The sequence below is a fragment of the Symphodus melops genome (genome assembly GCF_947650265.1).
Source record: "Symphodus melops genome assembly, chromosome: 10".
NCBI lineage: Eukaryota > Metazoa > Chordata > Actinopteri > Labriformes > Labridae > Symphodus > Symphodus melops.
This window is the reverse complement of record NC_136700.1, coordinates 20,854,949-20,876,603: the sequence shown is the minus strand read 5'-3', so window position 1 is coordinate 20,876,603 and position 21,655 is coordinate 20,854,949. Positions and strand designations below refer to the sequence as shown.

Below are 21,655 nucleotides of genomic sequence, written 5' to 3'. Positions count from 1 at the left end.
ATTGATTGACATCTAAAACAGGCCAGGGTGACAGCTTTCTCTTGCTATCTGAACAGCCGTTGAATTAAAGCCAGGTTGTAGAAGGGACCACTGTCCTACACTTTAGAAACTAGAGCCAATTAAATGCAGGACATCGTCTCAATTTGCGGGGCGCGAATCAAGTGAGGAAAATGCTGTGCAGTCCTGCACAAAATGAGACACCTGGTCATCCTAGTGTGGTCGTGACTGCAAGTGGAGCAACAACAATTACCTACTGTGCAAACCTGATGTCATTGAATATTCACCCCTATCCATTTTGCATTGCTTTGCTGCTGTTTTGCTGCCATGCTGGGATTCAAAGCAACGCGGACCAGGCTGTCTTCACTTTTTATATTTTCATATTTTCTCCGTCATGAGGTCATAACCATGGTGATATGCTGTTCAGTAAATAGATCTTGTGCTGGTTTGATTGAAAAGTTTTCAAAAATAAAGACTAGTGACCAGAGCAGGGTCTGTTAATTCTGTTTAACCAAAAACAGGGACCATAAATCAGAGTATTGCTTCATGTGTTTTTGTGGTGGGTGTTTCAAAGTGAATACATTTCAGCCAATAAGATGCAAACATAGAAACATTATTATGTGACCCTTGTTTCACTTTCACAGTGTAAAAATGCAGGTTTTTATGAGAGATAATGTTACAAAAGGTGCAGTACCATCATATGGAGATGTGTATATATATATATAAAATAAGATTAAATGTAAATATATATATATACCGTAAATTCCGGACTATAAGCCGCTACTTTTTTCTCACACTTCGAGCACTGCGGCTTCTACTCCGGTGCGGCTAATGCATGGATTTTTTATGGGGGACAATGAGCTTCTGCCGCAAAAACATTTGACTTCGTCACGTCGGATCTTAATATCAGTCATTTTGCGCTTCATGCACGCACCCTCATCATGGAAAACACACGGAGAAATACATATGATGCAGCTTTCAAGTTAAAGGCGATCGAGCTGGCTGTCAAAGAAGCTAACAGAGCTGCTGCACGTTAAGATGACACTGACAGCGACAACAGAGACTGAGGAAGTGAGTAATGAAGTCATTCTGAGGCAGTGAATGGATGGACTTTTTCTTGTGAAATATATTACGGTCATCTTTTTCTTCAGCCGTGTTACAGACACCGTCGGCTAGGCTTCGTATTGTAACGGTTCATGTTGTAAAGTCAGTAGTTGATAATGTGTTCATAATTCCGATTATGTGGAGAGTCAGTGAATGCACCAGCGAGAACGTGTTGAGCGGCTGTATGAGAGAACGCTGGGGGAGAGAGTTGGATTGTTACGGCAAGTTATGTGTTGCTCTCTGCTGTAAACGGCGTGGTCATGGCCGACAGTGATCGGGTTATTAAAAGTTATTATTTGAACGCTCTCGTCGTCCTTTCCGTACGGACGCTACAGTATTTGCGGATGTTACCGGTAGCCTACGTCTGTGTAAATAGCTCTTGTTATAGCGTGGACACCTGCGGCTTATAATCAAGTGCGGCTTATATATGTACAAATACATTTATTTACTTATTTTTAGCCGGTGCGGCTTATATCCAGGTGCGCTCAATAGTACGGAATTTACGGTACTTATTTTTAGCCGGTGCGGCTTATATCCAGGTGCGCTCAATAGTACGGAATTTACGGTATATAAAATAAGATTAAATGTAAATATATATATATATATAAAATAAGATTAAATGTAAATATATATATATATATATATATATATATATATATATATATATATATAAAATAAGATTAAATGTAAACTGTATTGTTAAAAATAGTCTGACAGTGTTTCCCCCTCTCCAGTTTGAAGGCGGTGCTGTCGGCGCCTCCCTCCAGCGGAGCGCTGGACCTCTCTGGGATCCCCCTGACGGCTCGGGACATGGAGCGTCTGTGTGCACACCTGCAGCATCACGCCTCCAACATGGTGAGCCTGGAGCTGGGCTTCACTGAGCTGACGGATGAGGCCTTCCTGCTACTCCTGCCAACGCTTGCCTCTCTGCCACATCTGGAGACACTCGCACTGAACGGAAACAGGCTGACCAGGGCCGTCCTGAAGGAGGTGACAGACGCTCTGAAGGTCAGAAAGTTACATATTGGAGTGATACTTGTAAATGTCATTTATAGACTTTTTTTTTTCAGGAAGAGAAAAAAACGGATGAATCACATCGCTCATAAAATGAGGAGATTTTTTCCGACACAGCTAGTCATTTGTTAAAAGCTCGGTGGGTTAGTTGTCACTTGTTTTGGATATTGAGATATCTAAATATGCTTTTGGAGATTTCTAAAAGTTGGGTGAAGTTCTAAAAGGTTGTTAGTAACATATGGGGATGGTATATTGGGAAAAATCTGTACTAATTGACCTTAAAAGATGTACATTTTAGCAGCAGAAAACATATGAAACATCCAGCCTGTTAATAACAATGCTAAGAGCAAATGATCATGTTGAACACTCAGAAGAGTTTAAACGTTTTTGCATTTTCAGGTGGATGGACGACCTGCCTGTGTGCGGGTTAGGTCTAAGAATCTTTTCATCGCTGCTATGAGGAGGCAGCTCTGTTGAAGATGATGTTGATTATGATTACTTTTATTTTTCATACAGTATAGAAGTATACAATATCATTTCTCTGCCCTAGGATCCAGGCAGTTTCCCCAGTGTGACCTGGATTGACCTGGGCAACAACGTGGACATCTTCTCTCTGCCGCAGCCCTTTCTGGTCAGCCTGAGAAAGCGATGTCCCAAACAGGGGAACCTCCCCACCATCCTGGAGTTTGGAGAGAGTCAGGCCAGCGACCCCCCCGAGAGGCTGAGAGGTCTGGGTGAGGAGGAGGAGACAGACGATACCAATCGAACTGAGAGCATGGGCGAGCTGCGTTCAGAGGTGGAGGAGGAGCTGGACGGAGAGATGGAGATAGAGGAGATGATGGAGGAGCTGCTGGACTTTGACCGGGAAGTGCAGGGAAAGGAAGATGAGGATGAGAGCATGTGGACAGTGGAGGAGCAGAGGAAGGTGGGGAGGTGGAGGGGCAGAAGCAGAGGGGTAGAGGAGGAGGAGGTGCAGAGGAAAGATGAGATGCAGGGAAAGAGGGCTGCAGTCGTGGAGGATGAGGACGACACACAGAGCCGTTCCTCCCACATGTCCTGCTCCAGCCAATCACAGCACTCATCTGGAGCCTTGGAGCCAATGAGAGCGGACGAGGACTTTGATTTAGACGATGTGACCGACCAATCAGATCACCTGACCTGATTGCTGCTTTCTGCTTATGTTTTCCCTCCTGCGTCCAGTCCTGTGTGCAACGCTGAGCGTGCTCAAAGTCAACAAGGAAGCTAAGTTTGAGTGAAGTAAACAGATAAAGAGAGTCCCCGCTCCCTCGGCTGATCTGAGGTCCGGTCCTGACAGAGTAACAGTTGATCCAGGTGACTTTCTATGACTGTAACATGAGAACACAGTCACCTACAGGACATCTGTTTTATTAAACTGTATGTTATTTAAAGTATAATTAGACTGAGGATGCTTACAATAGAATAGATTGAAGAATTATATCACGTGAGGCTTTTATGTACAGAATGTTAATCTTTATTCAGGTCCCTTCCTCGTGCTAACCCTGCTAATACCTACATGTGCCTGTCACACATCCCCTTACTGCTGCGTCTTAGAAAACTAAGACACACACAAACTGATCAGGGCCCTTTAACACTTTAAGAAATGTTTTTGCCAAAAAACGAGAAACGGAAAATGTTTCAAACGTTTCTCTCCCACATAACGTTGACGACAGCAAGCCAGATGGTTCCGAAGATAGAAGGGAATCAAAAGGTTGCTTCATGGAAATCAATTTCTTCTTAAGAAAAGAACAGATGCATCGTGATTTGGTGAGTGAGAAATGCACAGAGGAGGAATTTAGTGAGCTGAAACCAAAAGAAGTCAAATAGCAGATACAGAAAATGAGGCAGTTAAAGTCTGACGATTGTAAGGAAACTGTGTAAATGTTCTGGTAAATGAGATCATCTTATTGCCATGTCCCACACAACAAAGATCTGAGGGGTGTACTACGAAACAAGAGAATGAGGTATAAATGAGTTTTGATGAAGTCAGAGCTTTTAGTGCCATACATCTGGCTCTCCTTTCTTTTTTATTGAAAGATTCTACAAAAGATGTAGGCTAAAGTCGTCTATTCAGGATGTCAGCATGTAAATCAGAAGAAAATGTGTTTCTTTTTCAGGTGCATACACTGAATCAAGCCAAAGTGAAGCCTGGGTGTAACCGACTATGTACAGTTTACCACTCATTCGCTGGTATACTGTATATGTCCAGTGACACACAGCATTTATATAACGCCAAAAACTGTCTTCAAAGTGCAGGATCCTGTTGCTTTGTCTGCTATCTGCTGCCAATATTTCCACCTACGCCCCACTTCCCATCTGAAAATGCTCGAGCTGTCAAACTTATGTGTGAATAAACACCTCAGGAAGATTTCAGGGGCAGACATCCTGAAATTTTCTTGAGAATTTGAAGTGCATTTGTTTAAACAGCCTCAAACAGCTGACAGGTGATATTGGTTGTCTCTTACTATGGCTGTTGGGGGTTTTGTATTCAGCCAAAACAAAGAAAGCCTGGGTTGTTGAATTTGCTTCGTAGTACAGCCCTCTGAAGAGTTCATCCGAAATATTTAGTCGCCTTTCCTCATAATCGAGGTCACGTTTCCCTCCACAGTACTCTACACATGCTTACAGTTTTCATACAGGCCACTCTATGTACACTGAGTTGACACTATTTATATCTATTAGTTTGTAGCTGTCACCCAGTCTGTGCTTTCCCTTTATATGCCCTGCAAAATTTGAAAAAATCAAGCTGTATTTTTGGATGTGGAGTGTAAACAGTATGTAATAATTCAACTGTTCAAGCGTGATTGTTTGGATCGTAGATTAAAAAGGAATACCACTTTATGCAAAGACTGATTTGTGTCGTATCTGTTGTGGGTTCTCTGTGAAGTTTCAATTCAGTTTATTAAGGAATGGGCCAGTGCAAATTAATAAATCACCTGAATATACATGTATAAATGACAGAATTAACCAAAACGCTACTTATCTGTAGTCCCCTGGCTTCAACGTTGAAGAGGCTTTTACAAGACAGTGCACAGAACAAAGCAGAACCGTTTACAAGGTAGAACAGGACATATGCATCGACTACAAAACACAGTGTTGAGCAGTAAAAAGCAGGAAATAAAATACAGTATATGTTGAGATTGCAAACAAAAAGTACATCCATTATAAATCATTTTAGTTCTGACATGTATATATTGACCATCCATTGTTTTAGCTGCTTAGAAAAACATTGTAGCCTATGTTTTAAGTTGCCTGATATGTTCTGGGATTGAACTCCACTGTCTTTAACTTCTGACCGACCAGCCTAATTGACTGAAATAACTTTCTCGCATGAAACAATCTCCTCTTGTCGATCCCCTTGTGACACGATCACTGCCAGTTCTTCTGTTGATGTAGGCAACAAGTGGCGGTGGAGCTAGATTGTGAGTAACTTTAAAAACAATGCACAAGTTAAAATATTTCATGAGATCTTCCCAGCACAAGCTGGTACTTTTAAAAACTGACCTGTCATGTAAGAGTTTTGGTTTTTTATATAAACTTTTTATGGCTTGTTTTTATCGTTACTCAAGTGGTTCCAGTGTGCTACAGTTGGCCTGTGACCAGCTTGTCAAACAATAATTCAGATGAGTGAAAATGTTAGTGTGAAAACATTTGTGGTTTTTCAACTCTGACTGTGTGTTTCTAAGAAGAGAATTTTATTGCTATGAAAAGCTGCCCGATAAGTAGAAAAAACATTCATTAGGGATAGCGTTCAAAAGAATCATTTTTTTTTCAGCACATGCTAATTATTTCTGTTGGTACAAATCATTAGGCAACACTTGTACAGATGGACAACGTTTGAATGTTTTCCTATTTATAATTTCAATGTCATAGGTTCCTTGTTCATCCCTGAGAGATAATTCAGGTCCTTGAGATCCTGTTTGTGCATGTGTGTGTGTGTAATTTGGGTCTATGTTTGTGTATGTGTCTAGTATGTGTCTCAAAAGCTCTATGGTAATTCAGAAGATAATTACAAAATAAATGATAACAGCATGCTGAGGCTATAGGAAGGTAAATTCATCAGTGTGAGAAGCTGGCACATACTTCCTTTTTCATCCAGGATTTCCTGCAGCATGGAATAGGAAGTGGCACTGGACATTAAAGGTTACCGACTATCCAATCACTCTTTACCTCAGGCGTCTGGACGTTATGAGGCGGATTTATTTTATCGATTTCAACTGAATTTATGGGTTTAGGGTTAACCCCATTGAGAGTTGAGGGATGTGCCATGGTTTGTGGTAACGAGGTTATCAAAAGGGCCCCCTGTCCATTAAAAACTGCCCTTGGAGCCCGCCCCTTTAAGACTGTCCTTTGTGTCTGCCCCTTTAAGACTAAGATTGAGAGTAAACTAAAGGACAGAGGATCATGTGCTGAGAAGCTGCAGTGAGAGAGAAAGTCACCACCAGGACAAGTACAAGTTTGAATTGTGAGTCAATTATAAAAGTAAGTTCCGTGTGTTTACGTCATACAATTTTATGTGTTTGAATAATTGGGGACTAAATGCATGTTTTCATATACATTTGGATTGTATGGCATAATTATTGTTTTTCAAGCTGATGGTGGTCATTTAGCATAGCCAATATTTGAATGTGTAGCAGGACAAGAGCATGCTCCTCCTACATGAGCACCTTCAACAAGCAATTAAGTAACAAATAATTCTCTTTATAGAAACCACAATTGCCACACTCTTTCTTAAATCATCACCAGAACTCAATCAAGTCTCCACGGGGATTTGCACAAATCAGTATCAGTGTTAACTCTTCTGACTCCTCTGAGTGTGCGTGCCTCAATCAGTGTTAACTGATTATAGGGACCAGCGTAGGGATAGGAACCTGCCACATGGAATGTCACTTTCGGTGGGACAGAATCCGGCTGTCGGTCACAACATTAGATAATGTTATGAAGCTTATTGAATGTCAATGTGACAACACTAACGCACTGATCACTGTATCTTAACTATTTCTACAGAGCCACAATATGTGAACGTGTGAGCCTTTTATATTCTGTACATTTGTGAAGAATATAAGAGGCTCACTTATTTACTGCATGGGCTGTGTTTGGTATTCTTAAAAAGTCAAAAGTCACCTATATGTGTGAATCATCATTAATACATTTAATACCTCTGTGTAAAAATTTGAATTTGTCAGAGAAGTAAGATTTGAGGACTGAAGGAGTTTTTGGTCTACTGTGGTGACAATCTCATTCAGGCAAGAATCTATAGATTAATTTATAAAAGCATAAGACCATGACATATAATGAAAATCAAATGAATGTGTCAAAATACTTAAATTGTAAGTTTGCACATGACAGCTTCAGTGCATGACCCTGCTGCTCTTTACACCTGTGTCTCTTTATTAGATTTTGTCCACTCACTGCATATTTCTGTACATTAAAATCACTTCCTGTTTCAAGCCGTTCTTACATTATATTACTCTATAAAATATTGTCACGTTTTAAGGCTGTTGTTTTCTTTTGTGATATATTTTTTTTGTTGCCAGTGTTTGGATAGGCCTGTTAGTGCGTGGCTGCGCCCTACATTATGCCTTAACCACCGCCAAGGACAAGGGGTCCAGTGTCTGCACCCTTATTTTGAAAGTTTGTCCTCATATTTTAATGGCATGCTTGCCTTTCACAAGTTTAAATGTCAGAGTGAGGGTTTCAATGTTTATACTTGCAAAGGTTTTTGAATGAAAATTTCAGATCTCTGTTGGATGGAGTTGGTTGTTCATGGTGGTGAATTTCAGTCAATCGAGAATATTTTCCTTTATTTATGAATTAACTGTATTGCATATTATTGGTGGAAAACTGTAAATGTGTGAATAGATGCAGATCAACCTGTTTATGTGTTCATGGTTAATAAGGGTGTTTAAAATACACACAAGTTACAATCCGTAATAGGTGAGGTGGGCCTCGCAACTGGTCGTCTGTTCACACTTCTGCCTTTCCTTCTATTTCATCTCTTTGAGCAGAGATACAGACGTTTTCAGCCATTAATAACCATGGGTACATTAACAAATTGCATGGTGAATTTGTGAATCCCCTTACATCTCAAAATCTTTGCACAAGTGTTCATCTGTTTATTTTTGGATCCAATGATGCATTTGTAGATTCATTTTATGTGTACAAAAAGAAATGCCTATGGAGTAATGTCAGTGTTCTTTTATGGATTCTGATGTCTAATGTAAGAGGTGCAGTTGGAGTGGTGATTACAACTGTAATAGGTTGTGAGATATCATCTCATTCTCAAGGTCATTTCAACCAACCTGACGGTAAATGTTATCTGATTCCAGACTCCACAAGGTGATGAATAGCTCTGTGATTCGTGGAGTTTAGTGTTCATATAAATAAATTATTTTGTTGTATCATTAACATGTGTTTGATTTGTGATCATGTGGAACAGCTTGATCCCTGTTGATTGATTGAATATCTTATTGAAGTAACTTGTGTGCATTTGAGGGGGGGGGGACTCCTGGGGCTCTGTAGACAAGTTATAATAAAACCTGTCTGTAGGAATGTTATTTCCACAAGTGAAATCGAAACCAGTGCACTTCAAAACAACTTGCCGTCTGTCAGGCATCTTGAGACTCGGTGAGATATTAAACTCCAGCTTCCTCCCACAGTCCAAAGACATGCTTGTTAGGTTAAATTGGTAGCTCTAAAATATCCTGTAGTTGTGAATGTACGTTTTTTCTGGTCATATGTTTCTCGATGACAGCCCTGTGAATGACTGGCAAACAGGTTTTACCCCGCCTCTCACCCAATGACAGCTGCAGCTTCAGCCCCCCTTGACCCTGAATGGGAAAAACAGTGAAGATAAATAGTACAAAGAATTATTTCCTGTAGCCTTTTTGGTAACAGGTTGCTGTAGTTTGCAACACAATAACTTGTTTTGTAATGATCATCAATAAATGCAGCCTTCCCTTTTTATTTTTTTGGAGTATTGTGTCATCATTCCTATTCTGTTTTTCTTGACTTTATCAACCGCAGCCCCACACACTTAGATATTTGATCTTAAATTGTATCTACATGTCTTTACTGTATGTTGTTGTTTTTTCTCTCTTATCTTCCTCTGTATGTTAAAATGTCTGTAGCAAACATTCACCTGTAGGCAGCGTATCTCGTCATTTAATATTCTACCACAAGACGAGAGCGTTGATGTGTTTTCCTTGGACCCAAAGCAGGAGGAGATATGAATGCTTTATGAGAGCAGAAGATGTGAGGATGTCGGGTATTTTATTCTCAAGGACGCTGCTTATACACTGAGAAGAAAAAATGAGAATCTAAAAGCAGCTATAGCCTTGGACCTTTTCTTTATGTCTTTTCACCTTCTCCTCTTTCACCAAAGCTCAAATGGATCTCCTATTTTCATGATACTTTATTGTTTCATTAAGAATATTGCTCTGAGTTTTTATTTACAAATCAAATTGTAAAAGTTTTTTTTTTGTTTTTTTGCCTTGGATTCCAATAAATTCTATCATATAAAGAAATTCTGTATTTTTTGTTTGCTTAAATATTGTAGGCGTCAGCCACATCGAGTGTGGGTGTCTCTATGTGGTGCAGCATCTATCAGCTTCCAAACATTTAACTCGTTACTCTTTTTAAAACAGTAGTTTTGGGCTTCATCGTGTTAGTCTGCAGTAAAGCAACAGCTTGTAATTTCCAACTTAAAATAGTAATTTTAAACTTGATCTGATAGCACAATAACTTTTAAGAAGAATGGTGTTGGTCCCATGTAAACAGAGCAAAAGTTGATCTGTCTTCCTAATAAATCTGAAGAATAGACCATTGGAACACCTTTCTTTTATCAAGTTACATGACCTGCCTTGTTATTTATGTTCTTCACTGACTCTGGTTTATCTAGTTTTTAGTCATTTATTATTTTCTTGTTATTTGTGTGGAACTTTCGTGTTGCCGTCTTTGCCAGGACTCATTCGTAAAAAGATAGTTTGTCTTCCATTGGTTATCATTCTGGTTAAATTGAAAAACAGTTCATCCTTGTTTAATTTCACCCAAAACATTGAACAGGATATGAAGTACAAAACAGATAAGCTAAGTGTGTCTCTTCGGTTGTGAGCACAACTCAAAGTACTTCACAGAGTTAAAACAAAGCATTAACAAAATCATTAAGTAAAAATAAGACAAATGCAAACTCTTTTAAAATAAAACAACCTTTGATTGTACTGTTTTCGTAACTTTGAATTGTTGAATGCAAACAATAAACTTCTGCTTAGACCTGAGTTTTACAAATACAAAATACTGAAACTGATTAGTATTGACAATGAACAAAGCCATACTCTACAAGCTGTAAAATATTTGCAAAGGCTGCCATGTGTTCAACATGAGTTGCAAGCTAAAAGCAGATGTTACAACTTTCATTGTTAATCCTCTCTAAATCTAATTATGGTTCTGACGACTTAAAACAACAACAGATACATTTGACAAGATAAATATTGAAATTGTTGCTGATTTCTAATGGCCCTTGGCTGACATCTAGTGGCCACGCGTTGTAGTTATTTACTGGTTTAAATGGAAGAGTGCTTATTTTTGTTTTTGCGAGATCTTTCGGAAACAGAATGTAAAACAAAAACAAGGTCCATACTGTAAATACAGCACTGATGCAAATAGCAGTGGACAACCAGAATAAAAGAGTCCTGACATTATCAGGCGAAAAAAAAATTAGCTGGCAAACAATACCAAATTTACGTAAAACTAGAAATAAATATTATTGGTATATTTAGACTCAATCCAATGATTTTAATTGATAGGCCTGCAGTAGCGTACCGAGGCACTTACGACATGAAGTGTAAGTTTTGAGATTCTGTCTGTTATTGTATAAGATTATGATACATCCATTGGAAGCCCTACGTGATCAGCGGTCATCCATCCTTTACTTATTTGGACGCCGAAGCAGACACCATTCATTGTATGTGACTCTGTTTTACCATGATATGCAAGCAGCACATTTTTGTTGTTTTTTTCAAGTTCTGAACCATATATTTCATAAAGAATTTTAAAATTTGCAAATCCAAATGTGCGGAAGAATTGTCTTTGACCCGAAATGTCTAAGACATGCTTCTTATAAATATACATGTAGTAAATGTCTTAGACATGCTTCTTATAAATATACATGTAGTAAATGTCTGCCTGTTTTAAAGTTCGTAAATTTAAAGTCAACTACAAAAAAAGTTTTGGAAGGAAAACAATGACAACATATTTTAAACTAAACGTCATGCCACGGGAAATTTAAAAATACAATGTTTGTATTTTATTTATTTTAACCGGAGTGCAAATTTACATTTTTAACAAATTTTACGCCGCACGTAACTATGTCGTCACATCCGGCGAGTGGGGTCCTTTTTTTGTTTTCCCGTATCCGCCATTTCAGTTTTTGAAGTTAGTTGTCATCGGTCGTTGGACTGTAGCTGGAAATCTGCTGCTTTAACGCACTACAGGATTATTGGGTCTTAATTCCGGTCCTGAAGCGGATCAGAGTCCTTTCACATTCACGGTTCCGGTTCTGTTTGGGCGAATTGATGTCTTAAAGGCTCGCTGCGGAGGTTGCCTGTTTACTAAACGTGCTCCGGGCGCTAAAGTTTTTGTATGAGTTGAAGGCTTCGCCTGTGGAGAACGGGAGGGAGAGAAGGGAAGGCCCGGTGAAGCCTCGGCTTTGAGTGGTTACCATGGCCGGAAATTTTGACGCGGAGGACCGCGGCAGCTGGTACTGGGGTCGTTTGACCAGACAGGAGGCTGTGTCTCTGCTGCAGGGGCAGAGGCACGGCGTGTTTCTGGTCCGGGACTCCATCACCAGCCCCGGCGACTACGTGCTCTCGGTATCAGAGAACTCCAAAGTCTCGCATTACATAATAAACAGCATCAGCAACAACCGACAATCCGGTCCAGGTGAGACAGCAGAGGGGGTTTGGAGGTGCTCGGCGTATGTGGAGGCTGGTGTGACCATTCTTGCGTGACTTGCACCAGAGATGCGCAATAGTGCCTTTTCCTCTCTTGTACGTAGGAAACAGCAGGCCAGACCACATGCAAACATGTGCTTATCTAATAGTGGCCTGTTGTGAGGTTCACACGCTTCTGCTCATAGTCTCAGAGCGTATTTGAGTTCTCAGGCAGACATTGCACAAGATATTAAGCCACACATTATCTCTGTCACTTATTAGTTCACGTTTGGTCACTATGATACACCCAGGTGGGCGGTGTGAACTCTTCTATCGTCTGTGTTCATACAAGTGTCCCTTTTGAAATGAGGATCATTTACCTGCTGACCCTGAAAGAGTTGTAAATGTTCAAAGCCGGTCACATTGCCAGATTTTAATAGACCTTGACCAGAAATGATCCACCTCCTCTGCCGGGTTTTCCCTTCACAGGAGAATATTTGTTATATTTCCTCTAGCCCTGCAAAGACCTTTCTTTGGAAGGAACGCAAATATGATGGGAATAAATGTAAAATAAGGAAACAACTCATTACTGGTCATTCTGGAAATCACCACCATCATGCTTGCTTGGTTGCATAAATAGATCAGATCTGCTGTATTTGAACCTGCATGGGTCATTTTGTCTGTCTGACTCCTTTTTTAAATCCTCCCTGTTTCAGGTTTGGCCCACCCGAGGTTCCGGATCGGTGACCAGGAGTTTGAAGCTCTCCCTGCTTTGCTAGAATTCTACAAAATCCACTACTTGGACACCACTACCTTAATAGAGCCCATCAACAAGTCCAAACACACCTCCTTTATTAGCGTTGGCCCTGGGGGAGGCCCCCCACCTCGCCTGGAAGACGAGTATGTCCGAGCACTTTTTGATTTCCCAGGAAATGACGAGGAGGATCTCCCGTTCAGGAAGGGCGACATTCTCCGAGTTCTGGAGAAGCCAGAGGAGCAGTGGTGGAACGCCCAGAACTCTGAAGGCCGGGCGGGGATGATCCCAGTGCCGTATGTGGAGAAGTACCGGCCGTCATCTCCAAATTCAGCGGCGGGGCCCGGTGTTGCAGGGGGTGCGCCCGGAGGAATGGCGATGGTAGGGAACTCTGACGGCTCTGCGGCCCAGTCCGGCGCTCCTCTGCTGGGAGACCCAAGCCAATACGCCCAGCCCACCCCCCTCCCAAACCTCCAGAATGGACCCGTCTATGCCAGGGCCATACAGAAGAGGGTGCCCAATGCCTACGACAAGACTGCTCTGGCCTTGGAGGTAAATATTGGTTGTGTTGGTCTGTTTGTGTGTCACTTTGCGTTTCGTTTCAAGTCGGTGCAAAAAAAGTCCTGAAGTGAAGAAGGAACAGCACGCTCACATCTTTTGATGATTTCTACTTTAGTATTTGTGGAGCTGGGTGAAGAAAAATCAAGGTCAGAAACCACCTCAGGTGTAGTTTAATATTTTTTACCTTTTTGTTGCAGTTGAGAGCTTAGAATAACCACTGAATTATCTTTCACAATGATTTTTTTTGTCCACATATAAAATCCAATACATGGAACTCCAAAAGCACATAAAACCAGCGTAATGATTATCGCGTCCCCTGTTCTGACTCTATGTAAATGTCTGCCCCCTCTCTCGGGCACGTTCAGTGTTTTAAATGTTAACTTATTATTCCATCAACACTGCCCTCGTGGCATGAAGATGTTACTTGTGGAGTCGAAGACATGTAACACTCTCCAAGTAGTATGCATAAGTGTGCACAGGGAAAAAAATCAGAAGTAAATCATCTTCTGTGCCGCTGTCCATGGACACAAAGGCACAACATCTTTTTTTCCAAACATGGGGTCTCTCCATATCTTAGAGGATATTATTCGGTCTGCACGATATGACTATGCGAGGATGATCAGGCTTACCCCCAAATTCATCCTAAAAGTTAGGAAATGTACTTGAGCTACCTTCAATCTACTGTTCCTGTACTATCATCTGTGTGTCAGAAACACTGCTCAATGACATGTACTATGAACTGCAGGAGCTCAAGGAAGCATTTTATTAACAACCTCAGGTAAAGTAAAATATGATTGATTTATCCATCGCTGTAAACTGCACTTCACTTGCATTGCAGTTAAAGGTTTTCAAAATGGTCAATACCGTTCAGCATCACACGTTGTTAAAATAACACAACGATAGATAATAAACAAATCCAACGAGAGCTCTTCTTTTCAGTCAGTGTGACTGTGTGGTACCCTGATGAGAGCTGTGCTCCCTGCACACAGTGGCTGGGCTGTTTTACTGTGCGGAAGCTGGAGCGGGGCTCCCACAAAGCAGGTCGTTGGTGGAAGGAAATAGTTTGTGTTTGGGAACAGGGCCGTTTCCTCTGGTCTCTGTGAAGCCAGAAGTCAAGCTGAGTCTGGAGTGAAGCTCTGAGGCAGTTTAGTCAGAGAGAGTATGCTCCCACCCCGCCGGACTCTACCGTTAAAGATAACATTTCTCTTTTTGGAGTCAAGCGGCCAAAGTGTTTCTCATCTGGCGAAGTGTACAAATACACTTGGTTTAAAAAGCTTTGCTCGCTTAAGAGGAGTCCACACAAGATAATCAGGCCTATTTTGCCCTAGTTCCCCCTTCAGACCAACGTCAGCAAAGGCCTGATCATCAGTTATTTAAAAAAATAATCCAGCCAGTTTTCCCTGCAAGGTGTCTTAAAAGTGATTCTACCCTTCCCAATCTGCTTGGAAGACGTCCATTGGCTGCCCGATTTATGATATACAGTAAGTTCAGACGGAGTCTTGTGTGAGCTGGTTTCTGCCACTCCCACCTGGGTCGAGTCTTCTGCCTTTGACCTGCATGCTTTCTCTGCACTCGTTGGCCAGAAGTGACTGAGCAAGGCGCTGCTGGACAGTTAATAATTAGCTCTCATTTCCTTGTCTTGTTGTCTACAGAAATCCTTTCAGATTGTAAAGATCCCTCCTTATCTTCAGTGAACAAAAGTTGTTTAGTGAACTTCTTTGTCACATATGAACTGTGTCTCTGTTGAAAATGTTTGAAGTCAGTAATATTTGAAACCAGTTTTGGAGAAGGCACCGCAAAATACTTTAAAGTTGTGACATTAGGTTGGATCTTGAAATGGTTCACATGGTTGGAATCACAGGAGTCTTGGCTCTCTAGAGATGGATTGCATGAGTTATACTTATCCACTGCTGCTGTCTGAATAATTTTGATAAGGGGAGAAAACACTGGCCATTAAATCTCTTTTAGTTTCCCTGGCCTCATTTCACTTGTCATTTGATCATCTTGCTGCTTCTGCTTTCTGTTATGCACAGTGTGTTTGAATGGACATGTGTAATATTGTTATATGGTCACCTTCATGCAGACCTAATGAGTGAGATCAAGAACGGACCTCCCAGTTTTCAGCCTGATGGCCAATCACATCCCATTTGTGCTTCTACCCTACGCTCATGATTTCTGATGTTTGAAATGTTGGTGGTACGACTGCACACACTTATAAAGTGAGAGCAGAGCCGCGAGGGGCGGCTGTGGTTCGATCCCCAGCTCCAACTACTACATGTCCTTGGGCAAGACGCATAACCCCAAATTTCTCCTGCTGCTTGGTTGGCGGCGTGTGAATGTGTGCGTTTACTTCCGATGGTCACTTTACATAGAAACCTCCACCATCACAGTGTGAATGTGTAGCTGTGACCTGCAGTTTAAAAGCACTTTGAGGAGTCAGAAGAGTAAAAACGTCCATTTATAATTCTCTTCCTGATAGCTGTTCAACTGTCAAAATATGTCTTAAATCACCATGGCAACAGCAGGTATGTTTGGTGTGTCCATTCGTAAAACCAAAGATATGAAAAAAGGCATTTTAGCAGGAAATATCTGCAGACCTCCCGCTAACGGGGAACATTTATGAATCGGCTGCTAGTTAATGTGTAAGGTTAAACATATTCGATGGGTATGAATGATCTTGTTTGCTTAAATACAGTCAAGTTCCTCAACACATTTAATTCGTATACAGAAAAACGTCCCTGCAGGAAGTTCAGGTTTGCACTCTGATAGTGAGCGACATGCTTCTCACACATACGCTCGTGGAGCCCGGGGCCGAGCTGTTGGGGGTTCAGTCAGTGTCTTGCTTAAGGGCACCTCAGGACGGGAGCTGAGACCTCTGCAGCTGCCAGACCAACTTCCATTTTTTTTAGACCACATTCAGACTTAAGCCAGCGACCCTCAGGTTCCCAACCCTACAGACAGATACTGTCGTCCCAAAACATTACCGTCATATTTTTCACATCATATCACAAGAACACAGTTTAACTGTATGTTTTGATTACGTCATACTTAACAGGTTTAATGAACGTCTACGTGAGCAGCTCACTGACGGTAACTTCTGATGAGACCAAATCTCACCGTCTTGTACTGCCTGTGACACTGAGAGTAATCAATCAGCAGCACATCCTACCATTAAACCTGCCTCTGGTAACAGCATCTGCCTTGTGCGTTGTGCCGCTGTTTCTGTGCTGGCAGCAGCGTTTCATGTCTTTCCACTTGTTGACATGCAGAGGAAACACAGATTGTGTTTGCATTAAGTGGCAGCATGATGTGCATCAGGTCTTGTGAGAGGCATTGCACGTCCTGGGATGTGACTATAGCACATGCACACATGACAGTAGTAAAGATAAAACAATATATCCTTCAGCCCTAGACTGCGTGCTGAAACCTGATTTTTATTGGTCCAAGCCGTTCCATAGGCTGGACAGTTTACATAGGCCGGTTTGCACAGCCAGCTGTGAGTCTACGTTTAAATACAGAAAAAATATGTAGCAGAGAATTTAATCACTACTCCTCCTTGGATCGTTGTAGTGTCATCAAAACCACTTTGGACACATAGAGTTCAAGTTTTTTTTTTTTTTTATAAACAAATTAAATGACTTTACATCATTTTGAGGAATTCTTCATAAATACTTTTCAATAGTCTATATTTTTGTCCTTTGTTAATCTTGTCTCCACGTCATCTTTATGCAATGAATGGTGGAAAATCACTCCATTCACACATTTAATTTTAATTTGGCACCGTGCTGCTGTATATATATTTCAAAACATTAACAAAGGTCTTGCATCATGAAAACTTGAATAAGTTCCCTGTAGTCTAAATGCTTCCAGTTACAACACACGGAAAATGGTCATAACTGGGTCTGAGTTATCAAACTGATGCCATGAGTCACAAAAGTGGAAACTTTAAAACCTGCACGCACAACTCTAACTTCTGATTCACACACATGGACTTAAACTTTGTCACTGACTGTTAGTTGTTGTTTGCTCAGAGTGGAAGAGCCACTCCTCTCCCTGACCAGGTCCACCCAAAACCCACCGCTTACAGTTCACTTGTTTCATATGGAATCAGCTCGTCTGTAATCAGTCTGAGAAACATCACGGGGAGGGGGGGGGGGTTTGCTCTGTCTGCGCTGAGGTTGTAAAAAATATTTTTGATAATGATTAGAAATGTTTCTCCTTTCACGTAATGCTGAACTCTCTCTCTCTTCTCTCTCCTTTCCCCCTCAGGTGGGCGACATGGTGATGGTGACCAAAATAAACGTGAACGGCCAGTGGGAGGGTGAATGTAAAGGCAAACGCGGCCACTTTCCCTTCACACACGTCAAACTGCTGGACCAGCACAATGCCGAGGAAGAGCTCAGCTGAGGACGGACAGCCGGGCCGCAACCTGGACACTAGTATTAGACCCTTCCTCACTTCCCTCTCCCACTTCCACACACTCAACTCTCCCCCCTCCTCTCACGTCTGCTCCAATTATCACCTGCACCAAGTACAGTTTCATAGTCACTTCAGAACAAAACAAACGAGCCTTCTCGTTGGACCCTTGTATCACACACAGCCTCCATTTCTACCCCCCTGAATTATCACACCAACCTCGTCCTTCACCTGTGCTGACTGACGAACGTTAACCTCGGTGATATATTTTACAGTGGAGCTTTAAACTCAACCTCCTGTTCTACGGATGTGGCAACACCCTTTAGATCCTCCCTGTCTTCACGTCCCGGGCCGTGGACACGTTATCAACATTCGTTTCTTGGGAGACTCCTCGCCGCAGACTTCAACCACTTCCTCTTTCTGTGTCGGAGCCAGTAGATAACAGCTCAGCAGCGCCGTATCATTTCTCAACCCCGCCCTCATTTGTCACAATGTGTAGAGCGCTGTAGAATCACTTACTGTATTCATGTCAAATGGGAGCACAGGAATGAGTTTACCAACTATAAGACTGTTTGTAGTATTTTGTCTTGTTTTAAAGGAACATTTTAAGACCTTACCAGAACCAAACATGGCCCCTTCTTCAGTGTAAAAGGTCTTGCACACCTGGTGCGTACGCAAATAGATTCAACATTTGTTTCCTGCGTGATACGCCCATGACTTCCTGTCAGTGTCCTTGCTCAGCCCGTTAACTTTCTGATAACGTGACAGATTTTCAAGTAAACCTTTTTTGTTCGACAAAAGTGTTACAAGCAATCAAGCAATATGGATTCATGTTTGGTTACCACGGCAACAAAAAATGACCTTGTTATTTTTTTTTTATTTCCAACCTGCACATTAGAAAGAGTTACATGAACAGATGAGATCTGACGATAGGAACGTCTCTTTTTGAAATACATGTAATGTCTTTTAGATGTACTGGCAGCAGCTAATTAGCATATCGGCTAATTGGTGGTATGTTGAACAATGACAACTATACAGCACTGTAAGATACAACATGTCCTGTGTCTCCTCGTCTGGCCATGAATGCGTGGTTCTGGCTAGCGCTCACCATGTTGATAACTTTGGCTTGATTTTTACTTCAGTGTCAGCCAGTCAGACATTAGAGTATCTCACCTGCTTGTCATCTGTCCAAACTGCTTCTGTCTTGATGGCGCTGCCTTGTTTAAAGAAACAGAAGACATGGGAGGTCTTCACTGATGTTTAATGCTCAGCTGTAGCAAAGAAATGTAAATCCCCACAACTGGACCTAACAGTATTCTCTGTTTACTGTCTGCCTGTGATGAGTTGAAGTTGTTTTCTTGTTTAAATGTATGCATATAGTAGTAGTCTAAATGGACACAATGCAGCATTATTTTAGACTTAACATGACTGTAGCCATTTTTTACACATGCGCTCCTAAAAATGTCCTAAACATTTCAGACAGACTGCCCCAAACATGCACCTCACTGCAGGAAACTATCCCAGTCAGACGGAAGGAGGGGGCGGGTCTCAGGAGGCGGGGCCTGAATTCAAACTGAGGGAAGTGGCAGACAAAGCAACCAAGTCAAGCGCAATAACACAAAATGTAACCTTTATATCAGTGCTACGTGTTGTGCAACACGTTTGATATCTCAACAAACGAGATGTGAAGGAATATACTGGCGATTTATCAAACTTAGTGAAGCGGTTTCATTTCAGCAAGAGAACATTGGTCGCACGCATGGAGTCAATGGTCGTGCACCGGTCACAGATTATAGAAGTCACCGCCCCTTCCTGCCCACTCGTGATGACATCTCCAGAACGTCTGTTGTGTTCTCACATGCAGCTCACCCTGATTATTTCAAGAAGTTTTTTGGAGTTTTGTGCAAGTGCGAAAGCTCCGCGTGAGAGCTGAAAGGCCCAAATCTATTTTCATCACTGGGAAGACACTAAGACAGCAAGGAAGACAACAGGAGGTGTACAGCAAAGAAAGGAACAGCTAAGCACCCTAAACGCCAAATAACAAGTGGCAAAAAAACCCACCCACGTCAAGTCCAGCAGCACCTTTGTGTAGTTCTAGACCATAGAAGAGCAGAAGTTAACCTGAGAAACTTCAAGACTATGATTGAGGCAAAGATAAAGACAACACTACATTGAACCTCTCACACATCTGCACACTTCAGCCCAATTCATCCAACTACTATGACCAAGTACCAACCTGAGTAGTCTTTTTGTAAGAAAAGAAAAAAAGAACGTATTGTTATGAAATGATGTACTGTGTGATTATCATTACATGCTAAAATATTGTTTTGTTTTTTTGTTATACTGGTCGTTTTCTTCATAGCTGTTTTTTCCCCACACAGGATTTCAATGTACACTTCTTTTTACTGCTGCATGTCAGGAGGAAGCCATGGGTCTCTGGTGCAAAAACTGACTCAAAGAGGGGGGGCCGGGGGGGCCTCATCTGTTTGCCCTCTGCCCCCATTGGGCCATGTGTGCTCCTTCTGTGTCTGGATGAAGTGAGTGAATGTAGTCTGTCAATCATGTTAGTCCGTTAGCTCTCTGCGTTCCATTCACTGAATATACCTTAGCAAAATCTGACCTTTGAGTGAAAGACCGTCCTGTGTCCATGTCTTGTCAATTGTGTCCAAGAAAGAAGAAATTTGTATTATTTTGGTACCTGCCCTTTAGTTTTTACCCTTTTTATAATCATGTTGCTACCTTGCACCCTTTGTTTCTTCTAATTTTTTTCTTTTATTTAAAGCCTACTAGTTTATTTTAATGCACAAGCCAATGTTTTTTACTGCCTGATTTCTACCTTCTGCCATGTTTGTTTTGCCTATCAATCCGGCTAATGAAAGAGTAAATCATGTCATTAGTCCAGATCGCTTGCCCTCCTCCCCAAAGAGGTGGTTCAATCTTTTAGTTGACACCTGACAATCATCCCTCTCAAGTATCAGATAGCAGACTGGTTTGCATTGCAGCAGGCTGGGTGTGTAGTTTAAAGCCTTTGCTGAATATCTCCTCAGCTGCACCATGACACCTTAAGGTGGCACTGTGGCTGCATTCAGAGGCTTAGAAGCGTATTCTGACATAGTGTATGGGATACAATTGGATGTTTAACAGACTGCACTTACTGCTTTCACACTAAGTTTGCATTGATCTGTGCTCCTTTTCAATGCGCCTTGATTGCCACCCACACATAAGCATCTGTGAGCGTATCGCCTTGCCTGACTATCCAAACGCGTAAGGTTTTCAGTATTTGGTTGACGTCTTACAAAGTAACCTTGTTTACTGACATCTTTTTTACAATGGTCATCTGTGTGGTGAAGATGTAAACAAAACTATTCTGTCACTCACATGCATACATGGCAGGTGCTCACAAATACATAAATCATTCTGTTATAAATTTTGTTTCCAATTAAATCACCAAGAAGTATTTTTTTAAGTAGCCCTGCATGAAGTCATCATTTCCTTTCATGCAAAGGAAAAATGCCTGTGGGGATTGCGTTAATAACAAAATGTGCCATTTTATTATAACACTATATTCTTTCAAGACAATTGACAAATTACGTTTTTATTTTCTGTAGCATGTAATGTGTTATTATACTAGTAAATAAAGTCAAACCCATGAAATGATTTGTGTAATGTGCTGACTCGTCTGTGTGGACATTGAGATCCAAAATCTGTACTCTAATTTTCTTTTAACTTTTGTTGTAAATCTGAAATGCTTGTTGCTTTTTCATCCCAAAAAAAAGTTCTAACTTTTGTCATTCATGCTGCACACTGCAAGCTGTCGATTTAACTATTTCATTCTACTATTAGATCCTTAGGAAACACTGTT

The 21,655-nt window shown here is 41.3% G+C and overlaps 2 protein-coding genes across 3 annotated transcripts in view; both read left to right on the top strand.

Moving 5' to 3' along the window:
- The window catches only part of lrrc75a (leucine rich repeat containing 75A), a 43,280-nt gene extending 34,677 nt beyond the window's left edge, over positions 1 to 8,603 (top strand). For both annotated transcript variants that reach the window (XM_079354967.1, XM_079354966.1), the window contains 2 exons: positions 1,836 to 2,109; positions 2,666 to 8,603. In XM_079354967.1, coding sequence (XP_079211093.1) covers positions 1,836 to 2,109; positions 2,666 to 3,277 — 886 coding nt within the window. In that variant the 3' untranslated portion in view covers positions 3,278 to 8,603. The remainder of the gene's footprint in view (positions 1 to 1,835; positions 2,110 to 2,665) is intronic.
- Positions 8,604 to 11,509: 2,906 nt separating this feature from the next.
- Positions 11,510 to 21,450, top strand: crk (v-crk avian sarcoma virus CT10 oncogene homolog). Its single transcript, XM_079354970.1, has 3 exons — positions 11,510 to 12,072; positions 12,779 to 13,368; positions 17,647 to 21,450. Exons 1-3 carry the CDS (start codon positions 11,853 to 11,855, stop codon positions 17,782 to 17,784), a joined length of 948 nt encoding a protein of 315 aa, XP_079211096.1. The 5' UTR covers positions 11,510 to 11,852; the 3' UTR covers positions 17,785 to 21,450.
- The last annotated feature ends 205 nt before the right edge of the window (positions 21,451 to 21,655 follow it).